The sequence below is a fragment of the Ochotona curzoniae genome, unplaced genomic scaffold (genome assembly GCF_017591425.1).
Source record: "Ochotona curzoniae isolate NIBS_2020 unplaced genomic scaffold, NIBS_Ocur_1.0 patch437, whole genome shotgun sequence".
Taxonomy (NCBI): Eukaryota; Metazoa; Chordata; class Mammalia; order Lagomorpha; family Ochotonidae; genus Ochotona; species Ochotona curzoniae.
In genome coordinates this window covers 40,109-60,697 of record NW_024467014.1, presented here as the reverse complement: position 1 = coordinate 60,697, position 20,589 = coordinate 40,109, and the positions used below count along the sequence as shown (strand labels likewise).

The 20,589-nt window shown below is 59.1% G+C and overlaps 1 protein-coding gene across 3 annotated transcripts; it reads left to right on the top strand.

The window, feature by feature from the left end:
• The first annotated feature begins 1,212 nt into the window (after positions 1-1,212).
• LOC121167999 (ras GTPase-activating protein 4-like) lies at positions 1,213-20,493 on the top strand. 3 transcript variants are annotated; one of them, XM_040997750.1, is made up of 21 exons: positions 1,213-1,349; positions 5,749-5,805; positions 6,876-6,989; positions 7,314-7,375; positions 7,969-8,101; positions 9,819-9,900; positions 10,281-10,412; positions 10,734-10,831; positions 11,750-11,867; positions 11,975-12,125; positions 12,390-12,454; positions 12,713-12,825; positions 12,937-13,129; positions 13,231-13,368; positions 13,732-13,876; positions 14,095-14,264; positions 15,182-15,319; positions 15,592-15,727; positions 17,072-17,192; positions 19,854-19,897; positions 19,992-20,493. In XM_040997750.1, exons 1-21 carry the CDS (start codon positions 1,285-1,287, stop codon positions 20,111-20,113), a joined length of 2,397 nt encoding a protein of 798 aa, XP_040853684.1. In that variant the 5' UTR covers positions 1,213-1,284; the 3' UTR covers positions 20,114-20,493. The 3 variants fall into 3 exon arrangements, with proteins under 3 accessions (XP_040853684.1, XP_040853685.1, XP_040853686.1); XM_040997751.1 differs by having other exon boundaries at positions 19,854-19,903; XM_040997752.1 differs by lacking the exon at positions 15,182-15,319 and having other exon boundaries at positions 19,854-19,903.
• Positions 20,494-20,589: the final 96 nt, after the last annotated feature.

The following is a 20,589-nucleotide window of genomic DNA, read 5'->3' as shown; positions in this document are numbered from 1 at the left end:
GGCTCCATGACACAGCTAGCTCCCCACTACTGCACCTGGGAAAGCATGGAAGATGGTTCAAAGGGGCTTGGGTTCCCTCACCCATGCAGGAGACCTGGAAGGAACTCCTGGCCCCTGGTTTTGGCCTGGACCAGCCCCAGCTGCTGTGATCATGTGGAGAGTGAGCCAGCAGATGAAAGATTTCTCTCTGTGTCTCTCTCACACTCCATTACCGTACATTTTGAAATAAATAATCTTTAAGAGCCTGGCGCACTGGCTCAACAGCTAAATCCTCACCTTGTGAGTACCAACATCCCATAGGGGTGTCCATTGGTGTCTTGGCTGCTCCATTCATGGCCTGGGAAAGCAATCAAGGATGACCCAAAGCCTTGGGACCCTGCACGTGTGTGGCAAACCTGGGTGAAGCTCCTGACTCCTGGCTTTGGGTCAGCTCAGCTCCATTGCGGTCACTTGGGGAGTGAATCATCGGATCTGTCTCTCCTCCTCTCTGTATATCTGACTTTGCAATAAAAATAGATCTTAAAAAAAAAAAAATTAAAGTGGAGCAGCAAGGACTTGAACCCACGGCCTTAAGGGATGCAGATGGATCTAGCTCAGTGTCCCTCAGTGGGTTCACTGTCTCCTTCCACAGAGGAAGCCGGGGGTCTACAGTCGGGCTTGGGGACAATGACTCCAACAGTAAGGAGGCGAGGTGAAGGGATGGGGCGGCTGTGCCAGCCACAGGACTCCAGTCTCCTCTTCCTGCAAGCTGGTGCACCCCTTTCACCTCCTCCTCAGCCACTTTCCAAATACGGATCTTTCTGCCTCTCTCGCCTCCTCTCTGCGCAGCCAGGCAGTCCTACCACAAACACTACTCAGCCGGTACGATCGCTCATTCATGCAACGCACTCCTACGCAGAGCTCCCGCGCAACAGGCTCGCGTGGCCCTGGCGATCCTGGCCTTCAGCTCCATTCGCACGCCTCGTCCCGCGCCCCAGCGCCCCAGTGCGCTCGGCCAGCCGGGCCAGCCGGGCCAGCCCGCCCCGGGGCTCTGGCCTCCGGGGGCGCCCGCCTGCGCCTCGGCCAAGGCCCCGGCCCGTCCCCCGCCCTGGGCAGCCAATGAGGGCTGCGGTCCCGCCCCGTCCCGGGAGCACCCCCCCGGCCGCTGATTGGCCTGCCTGGGTGCAGTGTTGCCCCCGACTCCCCTGCACGTGGGGCGGGAGTGTCCCCGCGTCTGCCCGCCGACCACTGCATGCTGCTGCCCAGCACCGTGTGGCGTGGGGTTCCCCGCGGCCTGTACACGCGATGGCCAAGCGCAGCTCGCTGTCCATCCGCATCGTGGAGGCGAAGAACCTACCCGCCAAGGACATGTAAGCACGCTCCGGGCAGCTGGAGTGGGGTGGGAACCCCAACTTTGCGGGGAAGGGCGCTGCGCCCCCCTCTCCCCTCCTCGTCCCCTGCCTACACTTGACCTTTCTGAGGTTCCCCACGGCCAACTGGCGCAGGAGGACCAAGACAGAAGAGGCTGCCGTGCTGGAAGGGCTGACAGGAGGAACAGACAGGAATATCTGTGAGGGTTGGGCAGAGGGGGCGCTGAGCGTGAAAGAGGGGCTCCAGATGAGAAGGAGCTTTGGTGGGACTGCGGAAACCCACGGGGAACTGTGGCTGCAGGGGGTGGAATACCCCCTAGTTAAAAGGGGTAGGGTCCTCTTCAACCGGTCTACGGGTGTGTGCACCTGACCAGGTTCTGGAGCCCAGGGGCAGTGTCGGGGGGTGTATCCTGCCGTGCACATGGGCAGAAGGAGGTCTGAGACCTGGGGTCTGCAGCAGGCTGATGGGTTAGGGTCAGGAGGTGCTGCCCCTACTGGCTGCAGGGGTGGGGTGAGCAGGGGCAGAAGGAGGTCACTGTTGCTTTCTGAGTCTTGCTTTTTGTCTACCTGGCTTTTTGTCCACCCAGTCAGGTGGTCCTCCTGGTTCCATTTCACAGATGGGTAAATCGAGTTTCAGAGAGGTTTTAAAGTGCTAGACTCTTGAGGGGTGCTGAAATCTAGGGCTTCCCCTGGCCAGATTTAGGGAGGGTGCAATCTCACAAGGACCCTTCCTCAGTGGCCGGCGAGACAGAGCCCGCCCAGCTTAGCTCGGTGGCAGCTGTGAGGGGGCGTCATCTTGAGGCCTGAGTTTCCTTTGGCTCACCTGGGGGTTGAAATCCCTCTATAGAGAGAGAGTGGGGCTGCTGACAGCCTGGCAGAGGGCCTGGGGTCCAAAGTCCTCGCTGGGCCACCTCAGCAGGCTCCGGGATCCAGGGTGGGGGGGGCCCTGTGAGTTTCCCAGCATGCCCAGCACCAGGAGCAGTTCCAGTTCAAGGCCCCCCTGGGCCTGATGAGACCTGAGCTCTTGGTTGCCATGGCAATGGTGAGAGAGGAGTGGGGGGGAATCTCAAGGTGGGTTTGTGTAAAGCAGGGCAAGGGGAGGAAGGGAGGTGGCAGCAGCTGGGAATGAGGTCTCTGGAAAGACAGATGTGCTGTAGGAGGGGTCTCAGTCCTGGGGCCCACCTCTGAGCTTGCCATCCCCCTCCCATGGACACTGACTAGTAAGTAGGTCATCTCTGCCTGCTCTGGCTGCGGCCCCTCCGTCTGTCTCTTCTCCGCGCTCCTGGCAGCAGCTGGCCCAGGATGGGCAGGGGAGGGGCTCCCAGTCACTCCTGCTTCCTGCATCTCTTTCCTCCTCTTGTCCCTGCCCCCACCATGCACAGCTGGCTTGTCCCACTCTGCCCCAGCCCCTGCAACACCTGGCCCTGCCCCCTGGCAGACCAGGCCTTCTCAAGGAAACATCCCTCAGGGGAAAACATCCCTCCTCCACCCCCTACCAAGTTAGGATGGGATTGTTATGGGTGGGTGGGGTGGAAGGTGAGTAACTAGGCTGATGGTGGGGGAAAAAGTCTGGGACTCGCTGAGGGACCTGGGCCATTTTCCCTTGCACTGTGTAAGGTTGACATGTTGGGCAACTGAGGCTTGTACAGCAGGTGCCCAGGAGTCAGGGTTCCAATCTGCTCTGACCACAGTGGACACAGGCCGCAAAGCCTTGCCTGACCACAGTGCTGGACAGATAGTCTGGTGGGGGGACCTGGGGGGTGCACTGCTCTGGCCCCGAGCGTAGCATGGACATCTGCTGGGGATGGGCATGGCAGGGACTTAGGGAACCCCAGGTGGCCTCACTGGATGCCGGGGGGGGGGGGGGGGGTGAGCTAGCCTCCAACCTGTCTCCTGAGCACAACACCCTCCAGCAGTGTCTTGCACTCTCCCAGGGACTGGGAGCTTGCTACCTATCCTCAGGGTGCCAAAGGGGTGCTCCTCTTGTCTAAGATCGTTCTGGAGAGAATGTCAGGGGCACACAGTGGCCGCGTCCACTTGTCCACTCCTGCCTGGCTTTTCTGTTCCCTGAACAGAACTGCCCTCCCAGCCTAGGAAGAAGCTTCTAGAACCTACCCACACCTGCCTGCCAGCTGGCCTCTTCCCCAGCAGCCCCCAGCGCAGGGGTACCTGAGTCGGCTTGGTCCCACGCCCTGTGACCCAGGAGACACGGTCTAGGGCTATTTAAGGGTTTGTCCTCATCCTTCGTCTTCCACAGCTTGGGGATTGCCAAGGCCCTAAATATAGAGGCCCTTTGGTGGCCAGTCCTGGGCCCGCAGCGACTTGTCTTGGCGAAGGAGAAGCAGAAGAGGGGCCCAGCCACAAGCCGCTGTGGGTCAGAGGGTGCCTAACAGGGCACCATGGGCAGCGCGAGTGGACCCAGCTTCCCTCCAGTCGGCCTCAGCCCGTTCTTGATGCTTCCCATCTCTCTGTTCCTCCCACTTGGGTGCCCTTGCATTGCACATCTGAGCTTTTGTGCTTTAAATATATATATATTTTATTTCTTTATTGAGAGCGAAGGCAGGTGCTCCTCCATCTGCTGGTTCACTCTCCTAAATGCCCATAGTATCCAGGCTGTGAGAACTCCATCCAGGTCTCCCCCACGGGTAGCACAAGGGCTCAGATACGGGAGCCATCACCTGCTGCCTCCTGGGATGTGCCTTGGCCAGAGGTGGGACTCGAACCCAAGCACTCCACTTGATGTGGGATGTGGGTATTCCATGCAGTTACCTACTGGCTGTGCCAAATCCCTGCTGTACGCCCCCTGCCCTGCTGCCATGAACTTGTTGAAGACTCCTGGAACAAGCACGCATGCGTGGCTCACGGGTCCCGCAGCTGTGCCGTGTACACGGGCTGCAGAGGGGTCCTGAGGTCCCCTGGCTTTGGGGTGATGAGTTGCAGGCTCTCTGGAATAATGATCCCACACACACACACTCCATGTCATCTCAGACACCCAAGGCAGCCAACCTGGGAGCCAGCATGACAGTTCCCACTCTGCGGGTGGAAAAAAACAAGTCAGGACAGACATTGCTTGCTGGGTCTTAGGAGGGCCTTGGAACCTGCTGGCCCCATGACTTCCTGTGCAAGGAAGAAGGGCCTCTTTCGAGAAGGGAAGTGGAGTTTGGAATTTCCCAGCCTCCAACATGTAAATATACTTCCTTTCTTTGTGTGTGGATGGCGGGCCAGAAAAGGGCAGCTCTAGAAACATCCATTATGTACCTGTCCTTCTCCCAGGTCACTAGCCCAGCAACCGGAGATGTGTGGCATCGCTTAGCCTTCCTTCCATTAATGCATTCAGTAAGCACTCACGAGATTGTCTCGTGCCAGGCCCTGCTGGACAGTTAGGTGCCCCCCACCCTCAGGTTACTCAGATGGAAGAAACAGTGGGGAGGACACAGGCTGGAGGAACCTCCTCTTTTTGAGATTTATTTATGGGCTCAGCGCGATGGCTGAATGACTAAATCCTTACCTTGCAGGCGCTGGGATCCTATATGGGTGCTGGTTGTGTCCTAGCTGCTCCAGTTTCACTATCTATGGTCTGGGAAAGCAGAGGGACCCTGTACCCACATGGGAGACAGAAGAGCTCCTGGCCCCTGGCTTTGGATCGGCTCAGCTTTGGCTGTGAGGCCATTTGGGGAGTGAACCAGTGGATGGAAGGTCTTTCCCTCTGTCTCTCCTTCTCTCCATAAATCTGATCTACCTTTCCAATAAAAATAAATTTTTTTAAAAGACATTTATTGGAAAGGCAGAGTTGTAGAGTAACGTGCACAGAGATATCTTCCATCTACTGGTTCACTCCCTAAATGGCTGTAACGGCTGGGGCTGGGCCAGGCTGAAGCCAGGAGCCAAGAACTCCATCCGGGTCTCCTACATGAGTGGCAGGGGGCCCCAGCACTCAGGCCATCTTCTATTACTTTCCCAAACTCATTAGCAGGGATCTGGAATGGAAGTGGAGCAGCCGGGACTTGACCTGGCACCCATATGGGATGGTGACATCGCAGATGGCAGCTTTGCAAGTGGCAGCCCCAGGAGAGGGTTGTTAGAAAGGAGGGGACTGAGGGAAGCATGGGCAGCAGGGAAGCAGAAAGGGGCTGGGCTGTGATAGGGTGGGGTGGGAGAGGGCAGGAACAGTGTAGTGGTGGTATGGGGTCCATGCCCTTCTTGCTCCGTTCCTTCCTAGGCTGATGCTGGGGCACGTTTGGGGCCTTGGGGAGCCGTTGATCTGCAGCCCAGGATGCTCAAGGCCCTTCCTGCTTTTCCCTGGGATCTGTAGGAACCCCCCCAACCGCCAGTCAGGGGCTGGGAGCTGCGCTGGAGGCCCTGCCCCCTGCTGACCCCACCCTTTCCCTGTGTTCTGCAGCACCGGGAGCAGTGACCCCTATTGCATCGTGAAGGTGGACAGCGAACCCCTCATCAGGTACCCCTGCTCTGGGGATGCTGGAGGCAGCCTTCTCGCCCCCTGAGGGGGTATGGATGGAGATGGGCAAGGGTTTGGAGCCCTCATGCTGGGTGCCCTGCTCCACCGCACCAGGAGGCGAGGGAGACTAACCTGGCACTCTACCACCCATGTGGGGAGTAGCTTCCTCAGGCCTGGGCTCTGGGCCAAGGGCCTCTCCCCTGCCTCTGTGCCCTCTCCAGCATTTACATCTGCCTGACAGAGGCAGATGTTCGTTAGTCACGGCAGCTGGCATCACAGCCCTTTTCCGGCCCATTTAACTCCAGGGAACAAGCTGGCTGTTGTAGCCACTAACTCCATTGGCCAAGGGGACGGCCCAAAGACACAGGACCCCCCAGTTTGGGCTCCTCCGCCTGACCTGGTCTTGGCTGGGGCCTCCCTCTTTCCCTTGCCCTCCCTCATCCAAGCTCAAAGCCAAAGCCACAGTGCTGCTGTGCCCAGCTGAGTGCCCAGGACCTGCCCCTTACCAAGGCCACTGACCTCCCAAGTCATGCCCCACCTGCATACAGGGTCCACACCCTTTATAGGTTGTCACTGGCTCAAGAGGCCATGCTGGTTCTAACTGACCCAAGGCAGGCAGGGACACCAAGGTCATGAGACTGACCCTTCACCTGAGTGCTCGGGGTGGGCCTCAGCTTCCCCACCCTCACAGTTCTGGCCTGCTGGGGTTTGCCCAGAGCTGGATGAGGCTGGGGAAACCAAGCTTGTGGTCCCTTCTCCACCTCTACCCTATTGTGTGACCTGTGACCCAAAGCCAGCTGTGCCCAGTAGTGGTCTTGTTTCCCTCTAGTGTGTGATACCTGTGTCCCACCCAGCAAAGATGGGTAAGGGAGTCATGATGGGTGGTGGGTGGGTTGAGACAAGAGCAGGGCATCTGATGGCAGAGCCAGATGTTGGTACTCAGAGGTGGGAGGAGGGAGGTGGCTGGGGCAGTGGGAAGGTAGGCTGCAGTCACACAGCCCCGCCTAGCCCTGGCCCGGCCTGGGACCTGGGGTGGCCCCAGGCAGCTACTGAGAAGGCTGCTCCTATAGGACAGCCACCGTGTGGAAGACCCTGTGCCCTTTTTGGGGTGAGGAATATCAGGTACACCTGCCACCTAGTTTCCATGCTGTTGCCTTCTACGTCATGGATGAGGACGCCCTCAGGTGGGTGCACCCTGCTCTTTGGGGGTAGGGAGTGGGTGCACTCAGGCCCCTGTGTGTCACTGTGGGGGCCGGGGAGAGGGCGTGGGTGTGCACGTGGCACATCACGCATGTGCATGAGTGTGCATGGAGCAGATAGGTGGGTCCCCATGTGGAAACGGCCCATGCCCATGAGTGTGCAGGATGCAGGGTCCACAGCAGGGTGGGTGCCAGGTGCAGGTGCGAGGGACTGGGGTATCAACTTTCCTGTTCCCCCCCGGGGAGCCCCGAGCTTGGAGAGAACCGGCACCAAGCCCCTGCCTGACTCTGGCTGTCTCTACCTTGCAGCCAAGATGACGTCATCGGCAAGGTGTGTCTCACCCGGGACACCCTAGCCTCCCATCCTAAGGGTAAGAGCTCCAAGTGTGAGAGTGTGTGTATATGTGAGAGAGAGTGCGAGTATATCCTCCCGCCCCGTGTGCTCCCACATCAAGACTGCTTCTCCCTCCTGGGAGGGCTCTCCTTATGTCCCACTGTGCAGTGCAGTGGGGGAGCCTCTCCTTTGTACCCTGTGAAGTCCCTTCCACCCAGGGTCCCAGTGCCAAGTCCCAGGTCTATAGCATTGTTCTGGTGCAACCTGGGGAGCTCCTCTACCCTAACCCCCACTTAACAAGTCCCAGAATATAAACTGCTGGGAGGTATGCACCTGCTCCAGGCTTGCTGGGTAACACAGTGCAGGCCCCACCCTCACTGGACTTCTTTAAAAGAAGTTCAGACCAAGGAGTTCTTGAATGCTCCAGTCCCATTGCCCATGCCTTGCTGTGTCCGCTTATCAGCTTCCCCTGGTGTGCACCTGCTCCTGTCTGTGAGGCCAGGGCGGTGTGAGGGACAGGCACTGCTGACTCATGAAGCCACCTGGCCCTGACTCATGGGGTTCTGGTTCTGGTTGCTTCTTGCGGGGCTTGGGTGAGGGTACCCACCAGGCTGAGCTGCAGCCCTACAGGTTTCAGCGGGTGGGCGCACCTGACCGAGGTTGACCCTGATGAAGAGGTGCAGGGCGAGATCCACCTGCGGTTGGAGGTGGTGCCAGGGCCTGGGACCCAGCAGCTGCTGCGCTGCGCCGTGCTGGAGGCCAGGTGAGGCTGGGGAATGGGCAGGGGGTCCCGTGCCGGCCAGATCGCCTTCCCTGTCCTCCCCTCCATTTCCCAGGTCCCTCCCATGGCCACTCTCTCACTTGGAGAGTCTCCTAGGTGATCCCCTTGGGTGGTCGTGTCCCCTTGGGGGAGGGGAGGGATGCTGTTTCAAGGATAGGCCATGCCCTGCCCCCTTCTTCCTCCCTTTCCCACCCCGTGCTAACTCCCATGGGAATTCATCCTGGGGCATGCGGAGGTGGATGGAGTTGTTGGGGATCTCCCAACAGGCAGGTGGTGACAGGAACAGTGGCTTGGAAGGCTCCCCCGCCTGTCACCTGTGTCAGGGCCACCCCCAGAGTATTTTTAGCCCCACGATCCACTCATCCACTCCCATTTGAGTCTGGGTGTGAGTCACACCACTGTGCGTGTGGGGAACTCATTTTCCTTTCTGACTCGGAGCCCAAGCCCTGAGCAAGGAGGGCCCCTTCCACCGGCCCCTAGAGAGCCAGCATATCACAGACCCCCTCCACTACCACCCACAGCTCCACCATACCACTCACCTGCCTGGGAGGAAGCTGTGGCAGGGGCAGAGGCCTGGTATGGGGCTGCCCCCTGCAGTCTTCACACTGTGCTCCCTGGGGCAGTTACGCCCTGTGCTCCTTGGCCATGCATGGCACCAAGCTGTCTGGGCACAGGCTGGTGGTGCTGGGGGAGGAGGGGCAGAAATGGTAGACATCAAAGTGAGCCATCCCCACCAGCCATGGATTCCCTGGCCTCCCCTGAGGCTGCTGGGGACAGGGAGACCAGGCCCAACCTGCCACTTAACAAGTCCCAGTAGAGGGGGAGCAGCGTCCAGGCCTCTCCAAGGAGGGATGGGACTCATTGCCCCTTGGATGTCAGTGACAGAGCGTCAAGAATCCCCTTGGTCATAGCCAGAGAGAGTCCATTTTCAGACAGACCCAGCCTTGGGGGTTCTGTCTGACAGCCTTGCAAAACTGGATGACTCTGATTTATTTTCATTTTACTTGAAGGCCCAGAGATAGATATGGATGGCCTGCGTGCTGGTTCATTCCTTAGAACCCGCAGCGGCCCAGGGGTTGGACCAAGCCAAAGCCAGGAGCTAGGAGCTCCATCCAGGTCTCTCCCACCTGTGTGGCAGGGAGCCCAGGGCTCAAGCCATCGCCTGATGCCCTCCAGGCCCATTAGCAGGGAGTTCGGTCAGAAGTAGATTTGGGACTGGTACCGGGGCTGGTTCAACAGGATGTCCAGTAAGTGGCACTTTAGCCATGTGGCAGACACCTGCCCTACCTCCATCAGGGGAAGATGGGAGAAAGATAACCAGCGTTAGAGAGTTAGTGTCGGAAATGTGGGACTGGGTGCCAGCAGCCAGCATTCACAGCAGCCAGAGGAAGGATGGCTTCGTTGTATCCCAGGGCTCTGAACTGGGTGGGCGGGGGGGGCTTTGGGGGGGGGACGCTGTGATCAGGGCTTCAGAAAGAGAGGGTCTTCCATACCTCCGTGGGGCAGGGGTTGACTTCCGCATTTCCCTGGTAAAGAATCCCATTCGAGAGAGATTGCCCTGTTCAGCTATTTGGTCTGTACATGTCGTAGCCTTGTCCTTAGGGTGGCCCATGTGGGGACCCTGGGTGGGAAGGGGTGACTGCTCTGGGAACAATCACCTGCTCCCCTCCCCAATAACCTTGATCCCTGTCACCACCAGGGACCTAGCTCCCAGGGACAGGAACGGTGCGTCTGACCCCTTTGTCCAAGTGCGCTACAACGGCCGGACCCAGGAGACCTCGGTGAGAATCTGACGGGAGGGAATGAGCTCCTCAGGGATGCCCCTGACCCCAGCTTCATCAGCACCTAGGAGGTCAGATTGGCGCTGTCTGTGTGAGGGGACACAGCAGGCCCCAACGCCTCTGGTCATGCTGGAGGTATAGAGTGGGGAGCCCACGGCCACCCACTCCACTCTTTTACCCTACAGGGAACAGTTAGGCTAGGGGGACCTCCGATGGTCCAGCTGGGCTGGTGTGGGAACACTAAACTCAGGGTTCTCAGTGTAGTCATTGCCTTTTTTGGGGTACCCTTGGACAAGTTCCTTCCCATCCCTGGGTCTTTCTGATGCAGGGGTGGAGGGATGGGGAGCTGGCCCGAGCCCTATCTATTCATCTCCTGGTAGATTGTGAAGAAGTCATGCTACCCACGCTGGAATGAGGCCTTTGAGTTCGAGCTGGAGGAAGGGGCAGCAGAGGGGCTGTGTGTGGAGGCCTGGGACTGGGACCTGGTCAGCCGCAATGACTTCCTGGGCAAAGTAAGTATGGTTTCCCCAGGGTGCACCTGCTGATTTCCCTGCTTCCCCATCAAGACTGTAGCTGTTCTCTCCCCTGGCCCCTCCCCAAGACTGCACCTGCCATCATCACTACCCCAACTTCCCCCACCTCTGCTGCACCTGCTACTCACCTGACCTGCATCTCAGGTCACCCTCTCCATCAGCTTCCCCAGAAAGGACCACTCAGGAAGCCTGGGACTCCCCAAGACCAGAGACCCTTGGCAGGTGCCCCTCACCCCTAAAAACAGACATGGCAAAGAAGGTCTGTGCATGCAGCCCCCTGCCTGCCCACCCTGCCCCTAGGTGGTGGTCGACATGCAGAGATTGCGAGCCTCGGGTCAGGAGGAGGGCTGGTTCCGCCTGCAGCCCGACCAGCCCAAGAGGCGACGGCGGCCGCACGAGTGAGTATTGACTGGCGGGCAGCAGGGGCTGGGAGAACTGGGGGTTGAGTTGACTTTGGGTAGGCAGGACTGCAGGCTGAGTAGGAGGCAAGGGGCAGAGGACACAGCCACGGGGGCCCTTCTCATCCAGGCTGAACTAGCTTCCTCCTTCTCACAGTCCTGCCTTTAGCTCTGGCCTTAGAGCTCAGAAACTTTCTGCCTTCTGGAAGCTTCACAAAGAGACTCTTTCCCCATTCCCTTTAAGGACTTCCCCACAGACTGCAGAGCAGGGTTCAAGTTCCCGGAGACATTAGTGGAACAGCCCTAGATTCCTCCCTCCAGGGGACAGAGACTCCAGGTAAAACAGGACGGTCACTGGAAGCTGAACTTAAGCTAGTGTACAGATAAGCATTCAGAACTTCCCATGCACGCTTGCTAAAAATACCCCACGTTGACTGCATGCCCTGTGCTGGGATTTCAGCATGCCGGCAGACCTGTCTGGGGGAGTCCTTTGGCCCCTAGGATGCCTCAGCTTGCCTCCCTGCAAAGATCCCCAGATGCCCCATCTTGAGCAGGTGCAGGCCAGGTGGACAGGTGTGTCCCAGGGCCCATTTGACTAGCTTCTGCTATGCTGGGCAGGATGCTGAGCTGCTCCATTTTGAGAAGGTTCAGGTTCAGTCAGAGCGAGGAAGCCAGCTGAGCAGTCCCCGCCCCAACATCCTTGGCAAGCGGTTTATCAGACTAGGGCTGCAAGATCTCTGCTTATTTTTCAATACAGTGTCCACAGGAAGGTGCTGAACCTGGCCTGCCCGTGTGGGTCAGGTGTGGGGTCTACAGGCGCTTGGGAGGCAGGGCAGTTGGGGGTTGGGCACACAGACATTCCAGGCTGAGCGGTCTGCCTGGGCCACTGGTGGAGAAGTCACAGATCTCCCATTGCAGGGGTACCCTAGGCTCCCTGCAGCTGGAGGTGCGGTTGCGGGATGAGACCGTGCTGCCCTCTGGCTGTTACCAGCCCCTGGTGCAGCTGCTGTGCCAGGAGGTGAAGCTGGGCGCCCAGGTGAGGGGATCCCCCCCGCCCAGGGAAGTGGGGTGAGTGGGCAGGAGGCGTCCAGTGACAATAGCAGGTCCTCTCTGTCCTTCTAACCTCTCCTCTGCCTTCTGCAGGGCCCAGGGCACCTGCTGCCCATCCTAGAGGAGACTACCAGTGCTGAGTATCGCCAGGATGTGGCCACCAACCTTCTGAGGCTCTTCCTGGGGCAGGGCCTGGCCAAAGACTTCCTGGACCTGCTCTTCCAGCTGGAGCTGGGCCGCACCAGTGAGGCCTGGGCTGGGGCTGGGGGATGGTGGGGGTGAGGCTGGCCCCAGGGCCAGAGGTCGGGGGGGGGGGGCAGGGAGAAGGGATTCTTCTGTGAGTGACCCATGGGGCAACCAGGGAGGTAACATGAGGAGTCAGGGGCAGAGGTGGACAGGAACTCGGCAGGTGGCGCTTGCCCAGCGGTCACTTCCGAGGCCCTACCTCCTGCTCCCTACATGGTCCTCCTGCCTCGTCCCCCCTGCCCACTGGGACACCTGCTTGTAGGTGAGGCCAACACCCTATTCCGGAGCAACTCCCTGGCCTCCAAGTCCATGGAGTCTTTTCTGAAGGTGAGGTCACAAGAGAAATCGACCCTCAGTCTACAGAGAGGCCAAGAGACAAAGCTGGATCCTGCCCACAGCCCCCGCGGCCCTTGAAGGCCAGGAATGCCATCCATCCATCCGTCCATTCACTCACTCATGCATTCATTACTAGAAGAGCAGCTTGTTGGGCTGCCCCTCTTGCAGCTGACATGGACGCACCCTGGGGTGGGGGAAGGGGCGTGGGCAGAGTGGAACAGGACGAACGCGGCTGGTGGTGGCCCCCAGGTGGCGGGGATGCGGTATCTGCACGGCGTGCTGGGCCCCGTCATTGACAGAGTGTTCGAGGAGAAGAAATACGTGGAGCTAGACCCCAGCAAGGTGGAAGTGAAGGACGTGGGGTGAGGCTGGGGTACCCCAGGTGGCGCGGAGGTGGTGGTAGTGGTGGGTGTGTCTTTCATCCACTTTCTAACTATCTGCTCCTCCCCTCCCCGCCCCTGGTCCTGCTGCAGGTGCTCCGGGCTGCATCGCCCGCCCACCGAGGCCGAGGTGTTGGAGCAGAGCGCACAGACTCTGCGCGCCCACCTAGGGACGCTGCTGGCTGCGCTCTGCCGCTCGGTTCGCACCTGCCCCGCCGTGATCCGTGCCACCTTCCGCCAACTCTTCCGGCGCGTCCGAGAGCGCTTCCCGGACGCACAGCACGAGGTGTGCGCTCTGCCCGCTGCCAGGCCGGGGCGGATGGGGGCACCGGGAGGGCCGCGGCGTGGGGCCCAGGGGAGGACCCCAGTGCCCGCTGTACCCTCCAGAACGTGCCGTTCGTCGCCGTCACCAGCTTCCTGTGTCTGCGTTTCTTCTCTCCGGCCATCATGTCGCCCAAGCTGTTCCACCTGCGGGAGCGCCACGCGGACGCCCGCACCAGCCGCACCTTGCTCCTGCTGGCCAAGGTGCGGGGTGGCCCACCTTGGGCCGGTACTGTGTTCTCCAGTTCTGAGCTCCTGATCCACGAGGAGGCTGGAGGACCCAGACCACACAGCTTGCGGGCGCGGGACTCCTGCGTGGCCAGGGTCTGAGCAGCCCAGTCTGACATTGACACCTGCAGAGAAGGGGTATCATTTAGACCCCAGTGGTCAAGGAGGCTGTGGTCCCTTTACCCCTGCTTCCCTACGAGACTGGGCTGGGGCCACAAGCACCACCATGGCTGCAGCTGTGGAGGGAGGAGCGGGGTCCGGTGATCTGGGCCCTTCCCCGCACAGCCTTTAGTCCTTTCTGCGGTCACTGTCTCTCCCCTCCCACCCGCCCACTTCCAGGCTGTTCAGAATGTGGGCAATATGGACACGTTGGCTTCCAGAGCCAAAGAGACGTGGATGGAGCCTCTGCAGCCCACAGTGCGCCATGGCGTGGCACAGCTGAAGGACTTCATCACCAAGCTGGTGGACATCGAGGAGAAGGAGGGTGAGCATGGTCTGGCTCTGCCCCAGCATCGGCTTCCCCTTTGCCCTGCGCCCTGAAGGGCCCCGCCCCTCACCCAGTCTCCAGGTCCCTTTGCCCCGCCCCTAAGCATGTGGCCCCGCCCCTCACAAGTCTCCAGGTCCGTTTGCCCCGCCCCGCGAGCCTGTGGCCCCGCCCACCGAGGCCCCGCCCCCGGGCGCGCTCACTCCGCCTCCCCGCAGAGCTGGACCAGCTGCAGTCGCTGAGCTTGCAGGCGCCGCCGGTCAAGGAGGGGCCGCTCTTCCTCCACAGGACCAAGGGCAAGGGCCCGCTGGCCTCCTCCTCCTTCAAGAAGCTCTACTTCTCTCTCACCACTGAGGCCCTGAGCTTCGCCAAGACGCCCAGCTCCAAGGTGGGTGGGCCGTTCTCCGCACGCGCAGACCCCTGTTCCCTTCCGCGGAGTGGCCCGACCTTGCCGGCGTCCTGCGGGTCAGCTACAAGCAAGAGCAGGGTCTGCGGGGCTCAGTTCTGGCTTCTGCGTGGAGGAAGGGGGCTGAGGGGTGCCTCTGGGAATCCTGGAGGTCCTGGGCTCTGGCCCCGGCCTGCCGTGGGTGCCCCCCCCCCACCGTCCTAGCTGCTTGGCTTCCCAACAGAGGGTCCCAGCTGGTCTCCAGCACAGTCCCTGTGCACACTGACCCCAGGACTGTGGGGATCCTGGCTGTGTGGACCCGTGACGACAGCCTGTTCTGGGACCCCGTCGTGGTGGCCATTTAGGGAGTGAGCCAGCAGATGGAAGCTCTCTTTCTTTCTATGTCCCTGTTTTTCTATAACTTTTCAAAATAAAACAATCATAAAAAAGAAATGAGTGGAGCTGGACTCAGACCTAGCCCTCCACTGTGGAATGTAGGAGTCCTAAGCAGTGACATCAGTTCCTGCCGGACACCTGCCCCACACAGGCTGTTTGCGTAGACACCTCTCTCTCCCACCTGAGTAGGTCGTGTTGGGGGGTGGAGTTGGGAGAGGGGAGCAGCTTGGGTTGGACTTTAAATGCCTGAAGAATAAGGTATTGTGGAAGATGACCCAAAGGTGCACGGTGTGGCCCATAGTTGGCAGGACCAGGAGCCACAGAGAGTTGGCTGTGTGTCCTGGCTCTGTCCCTAAAGCTCAGGGTGGCCTGCTGCCAGCCACCAGGAAGCCAGGCAAGCTAGTCACACCCTGGGGTGCTCTGTCCTGGCTGGCTGTGGGCACTCCCACAGCAGGCAGACTCCCCTGCCTACCCAGCCATGTGCGGGCATCTAGAGCAGTCCTCTCTCCCACTGCCCGCCACAGAAGAGCATCCTCATCAAGCTGGCCAACATCCGAGCTGCCGAGAAGGTGGAGGAGAAGAGCTTTGGCAGCTCGCACGTCATGCAGGTGATCCATACGGACGACGCGGGCCGGCCACAGACCGTCTACCTACAGTGCAAGGTGCGCAGCCTGCAGCGGCTCAGCCCCGGGGACACCAGGCACAGTGGAGGAGGCGGGGTCAGGATGGCTGCACTCCCTGATGGGAAGCTCCCTGGGTGTTACCACGTGTCGCCGTGTTCACAGACAGCAGGGGCTGGAGTACCCAGGGACGGGCTGAGGGGTCGGCTGGCTGCAGCGCTTTTGTGTCAGTGTAGGAACTGCAAGGGCAGGGGGCTTCGTGGAGGAGGTGGCATGTGAGCAGTTTGCGGCCCCCTCCCCCATGTGCCCTGCAGTGTGTGAATGAGCTGAACCAGTGGCTGTCGGCACTGCGGAAAGTGAGTGTCAACAACCCCGGCCTGTTGAGCTCCTACCACCCTGGCATCTTCCGTGGGGACAAGTGGAGCTGCTGCCACCAGAAGCGCAAGTCAGGTACAAGTCAGGGCCCCAGGCACCCCCCGGCTATGACATGGTGCACCTGCCACAGCCTGGATGCTCATTGAGATCCTGTGTGTGTGTCCTGCCATGGAATGAGGACCCCGTCCCCAAGGGTGGCTCACTGAGTTCAACACCTGCTCCTCCGGCTGGGTTGATCAGGGCCAAGGAGAGCCCCTGGGCTTGTGCACTTCTGTACTCACCACCTGCTGCTGGAGCTGTAGGAAGGGTGACAGAGAAGATTCTAGAAGGACTATTGGTGATGACAGGGCGTGGTGCATGTCCCCATGGCCCATGTACCCCAGCCCCCTAGCATGTGTGGCTGCTGAGCTCTGACGTGCAGTTGGGTATAGTGGAAGAGTTGGGCTTCAAATCTGTAGTGTGTTGTTTGATTTTACCTGATTGCAATAGCCTCACTTGGCTAATGACATGTCAGACAGTATAGTTCCAGAATTTTTTTTTTGTAACATTTATTTAGGGGTTGGCATAGTGGGTAAAGCCACCAGCATCCCGTGTGAGCACTGGTTCAAGACCAGGGTGCTCCACTTCTCATCCAGCTCTCTGCTTATGACCTGAGAAAGCAGTAGAGGGTTGCTCAAAGCCTTGGGACCCTGCACCCAAGGGAGGAAGAGATCTGGAGGAAGCTTCTGGCTTTTGGCTTTGGACTGGCCCAGCCCTAGCTATTGCAGCCATCTGGGGAGTGAGCGAGGGGATGGAACATGGATGCATACCTGTATTAAAAATAAAAGGTTTATTTTTTGAAAGGCAGAGTGACAGAGAAAGGGAAAAATCAAATTTCTGTCTGCTGATTCATTCTCCAAATGTCCACCATGGCCAGGTCTGGACCATTCCACAGCCAGGAGCCTATACCTGCAACCAGGCCTCCCACTAAGGTGCAGGGGCCTGAGCATGAGCTGTCCTCCGCTGCTTTCCTAGGAACATTAGCAGGGAGCTAGATAAGAAGTGGAGAACCTGGGACTTGAACTGGTGCCTGTGTGACATGTCGGCATCACAAGCCATGGCTTAACCCTTTGTGCCACAATGTCAGTTCTAGTTCTAGAACTTTCACAACCCTCCCTCAAATGTGCTTTACAGAACAGACTCAGACTGGGCGCCCTGTCCCTCTAGGCCAAGCTGATCCTCAGCCATCGGAGCCCAGCATGGGAGAGGCCATCAGCCTGCCCTGCCCGTCCCGATACACTGCTAGGCAGTGGGTGGGGCTTGCGGGCCCGCGAGCAGCCCCATGGAGGGTCCCTGAGTCCATCTGTACTAATGAAAAAGTCACATGAGCTTGTCCCATAGCGTCCATCCATAACTCTGCCCTCTGGCCCCTCTCCCCAGATGTGGGCTGTGACAAGACTCGGCCACGGGTGACCCTACAGGAGTGGAACGACCCTCTGGACCATGACCTGGAAGCACAGCTTATCTACCGGCAGCTCCTGGGCGTGGAGCCGACCCTACGGTGAGCAGGAGGATGGCATGTGCCAGGTCAGGGACTGCAACCAAGATTCCAGCTGGAACTGCCTCTCAGTGGCTGGCACCTCTCTCTCCGCCAGGTCCAGCACCCTCTTTTATTGGAAAGGCAGTTTTACAGAGAAGGAGAGCTAGAGAGAAAGATCTTGTGTCTGCTGGTTCACCCCAAAATGGCGGCAACAGCCAGAAGCTGAGCTGATCTGAAGCCAGGAGCTTCTTCCAGATCTCCCACGTGGGTGCAGGGACCAAGGTGGAGGGCCATCGTCCACTGCTCTCCTAGACCATCAGCAGGGAGCTAGAGTGGAAGTGGAGCAGCTGGGACATGTACTTATGGAATGCCAGTGCTGGCAGGTGGAGGGTTAGCCAGTTGAGTCATTGTGCCAACTTCCTCACCGACCAGCAGCCTCTTGTCCTTTCCAGGGAGGGCACCTGCACCACCATCCTGCAGCATGAGGCTGGCTCCCGTGAGGATCTGGCCTTCCGGGTAGGCTTACCGTGCTCCCATGCGTACCCTCAGAGCCTAAGCCTGGTCCTTAGCTGGCACGCCAAAGTCCTCAGCCATGTTGATTACTTTTGTGGCTGCAGATTAGAAAAAAATGGGAGGCATTAAAAAAAAAAAACAACTTTATTTGCAAAGATTGATTCGGTGACTGATTTGCAAGGTAGAGTGATACAGATAGGTAGAAAAAGATGTTTCCATTTGCTGGTTCCTTCTCAGAGTGTCCACAGCAGCCAGAGCTGGACCAGGTCAGAATCATGAGCCCAGAACTCCACGTAGGCCTCACATGCGTGGCAAGGACTCAGGCACCGGGCATTGTGGGCCATCTCCCAGGCACGTTAGCCGGAAGCTTGATTGCAAGCCAAGTTGGGACTTCATCCCGGGCACTGCAGCGTGGGATGCAGGAATCCCAAGTGGCTGGTTAAGGGCTGCCCCTAGTACAACTTTAAGAAACAAATGCCAGCGTGCATGTTGTGTGTAAAACTTCCACCTGTGAGGTTGGCATCTCATTTGTGCACCAGTTGGAGTGTCACTGGGCTCCAACTGGGCCACTGTGGCCGTCTGGGGTGTAAATCCGCAGATGGGAGCGCTCTCTCTGTCCTTCTGTCTCTCTGCCTTTTGGCAAATTAAGTAAACATTTTTTTTAAAGATTTATTTTTTATTAGAAAGATTTACAGAGAGAAGAGACAGATCTTCCATCTGCTGTGATTCACTCCTCAAATAGCTGCAAGGATAGGAGCTGAGCCTGTCATGCCAGGAGCTTTTTTCGGGTCTCCCACATGGGTGCAGGGTTCCAAGGCTTTGGGCCGTCCTCGACTGCTTTCCCAGGTATGTTAGCAGGGAGTGGGATCAGAAGTGGAGCAGCTGGGACTCGAACCAGTGACCATATGGGATGTAGGCAGAGTAGATGGTGGCTTTCCATGTGACCTCGCTGCGCAGGCCCCTGCTGCCTGCCTCTTGGCCACCCTGAGCTCCACCAGGGGGCGGTGTGGGACTGTATGCATGCTTCCCAGGGCTGCAGGTCAGTGCTGGGCAAGTGAAAGCAGGTCTGAGGCTTGGCTGGGTCTCACAGTGGGTATGGCAGGGAAGGGTGGCAGCATGGAGAGAAGGTGACCAGTGGCTGCTCCAGTTGCTAGAAGGCCTGTCCCCCAGGGCCTGGAAGGCACCCACTGCTGCAGGAGGAGCTGCCTGGGGCTTCCCAGAGGGGCACACCCCTTGCAGGGTGGAGCAGGCAGGCAGCCGAGGGGTGAGTCAGGGGGAGCCGTAAGGAAGGAACCACCCAGCCTAGGATGAGTATCACCACACTTCCTACCTGAGCAAACCCTTTTAAGAATTGCACTTAAAAAAAAAGTTGAGTGCCTGGTGCGATAACCTAGCGGCTAAAGTCCTCACCTTGCACATGCTGGGATCCCACATGGATGCCGGTTCTTTTCCTGGTGGCCCCACTTCCCATCCAGCTCCCTGCTTGTGGCCTGGGAAAGCAGTGGAGGGTGGCCCAAAGCCTTGGAACCCTCACGTGGGAGACCTGGAAGAAGCTCCTTGCTCCTGGCTTCGGATGGGTTCAGCTCTGGCTGTTGCTGCTGCTTGGGGAGTGAATCAAAGGATGGAAGATTTTCCTTTCTGTATATCTGACTTTGCAATAATAATAATAAAAAAAAAATAAAGCCTTAAAAAAATGTTGGGGCTGGTACAGTGGTGTAGCAAGCTAATACCCCGCCTTGTAGTACGGGCATCCCATATGGGCACCTGTTTGTGTCCTGGATGCTCTGCTTCCCCACCCCGCCAGCTCCCTTCTAGTGTCCATGGAAGATGGCCCAAATCTTGGGACCCTGCAGAGGCTCAAGACCCTCAAGAGGCTCCTGGCTTCAGACCAGCTCAGCTCCGGCTGTTGCTGCCATGTGGGGAGCAAGCCAGTGAATGAAAGATGTTTCTGTCTCTCCTCTCTGTAAATCTGCCTTTCCAATAAAAATAAATATGTCTTATAAAAAAAAAAAGGTCATAGTGGACCTTCTGGTCAACCCACGCTTAGGCGGTGGCTCAAAGTGGGAGGTCAGTCCTGTGTCCACGTTGTGGGAGTCGGCCTGGTGGCTCAGGCGGCCCACGCGGCCCACGCTAGCCCTCCCACAGCCCTCACCATGTCCTGCTCCACAGGGAGAAGTACCGGGAGCTGAGCCGGGGCCCAGAGGCAGGTGAAGGTAGGCGTCTGGGTTTGGGGACACTCTCAGCCCCAGTACTCCCCTCCTTGCCCCTTGGGGGTGTCCGTCCTCATGGTCCGTCAACTGCTTCCAGTCCCCGAGGCCCCCCTGGCTCAGCTGCTTCAGGTGCTGCAGGACCTGCAGGAGGCACATGGCCGCAGCCTGACCAGCCCTCCACCTGGGGTGCCCAGGCACCTGCCAGGGCTGCCGACGTGAGACCAGCTCCACCCCTCGCCGGGTGCCTGGATGCCAATGCTGTCGCTGTCACCCTAGTCCCAGTCACCATGGTGCAGGGCCGGGGCCTCTCCTGGGCCTGGTGAGTTTGAGGGAGAACCAGGGGCCAGGCATTCCGGAAGGCAGGAGCGACCTCTGACGTGGCGTCTGTAGGGGACTGTATCCTTCTGGCTCTCCTGTGAGGTCCCGTGGCCCAGACTCTGCCAGAATGACAAGCCCAGCTAGAAACCTCCACCCCTGGATGGTCCACCCTAGGTGGGCTGCCCTGTTGGACCCCGGAGACCAGCCCCACTACCACTGCCTGGCCACCCCCTGGGCGGGGGGTTGTGGTGCTCTGACAATAAACCTGTCGTGACTTCCCAGGCTCGTGGCTCTTGGGGCTGGGGCTCCAGGAAGAGTGGGCCCTGGAGGAAACTGGGGGAGTTGTCAGCCAAGGAGTGGGGTCACCTCCACCCTTG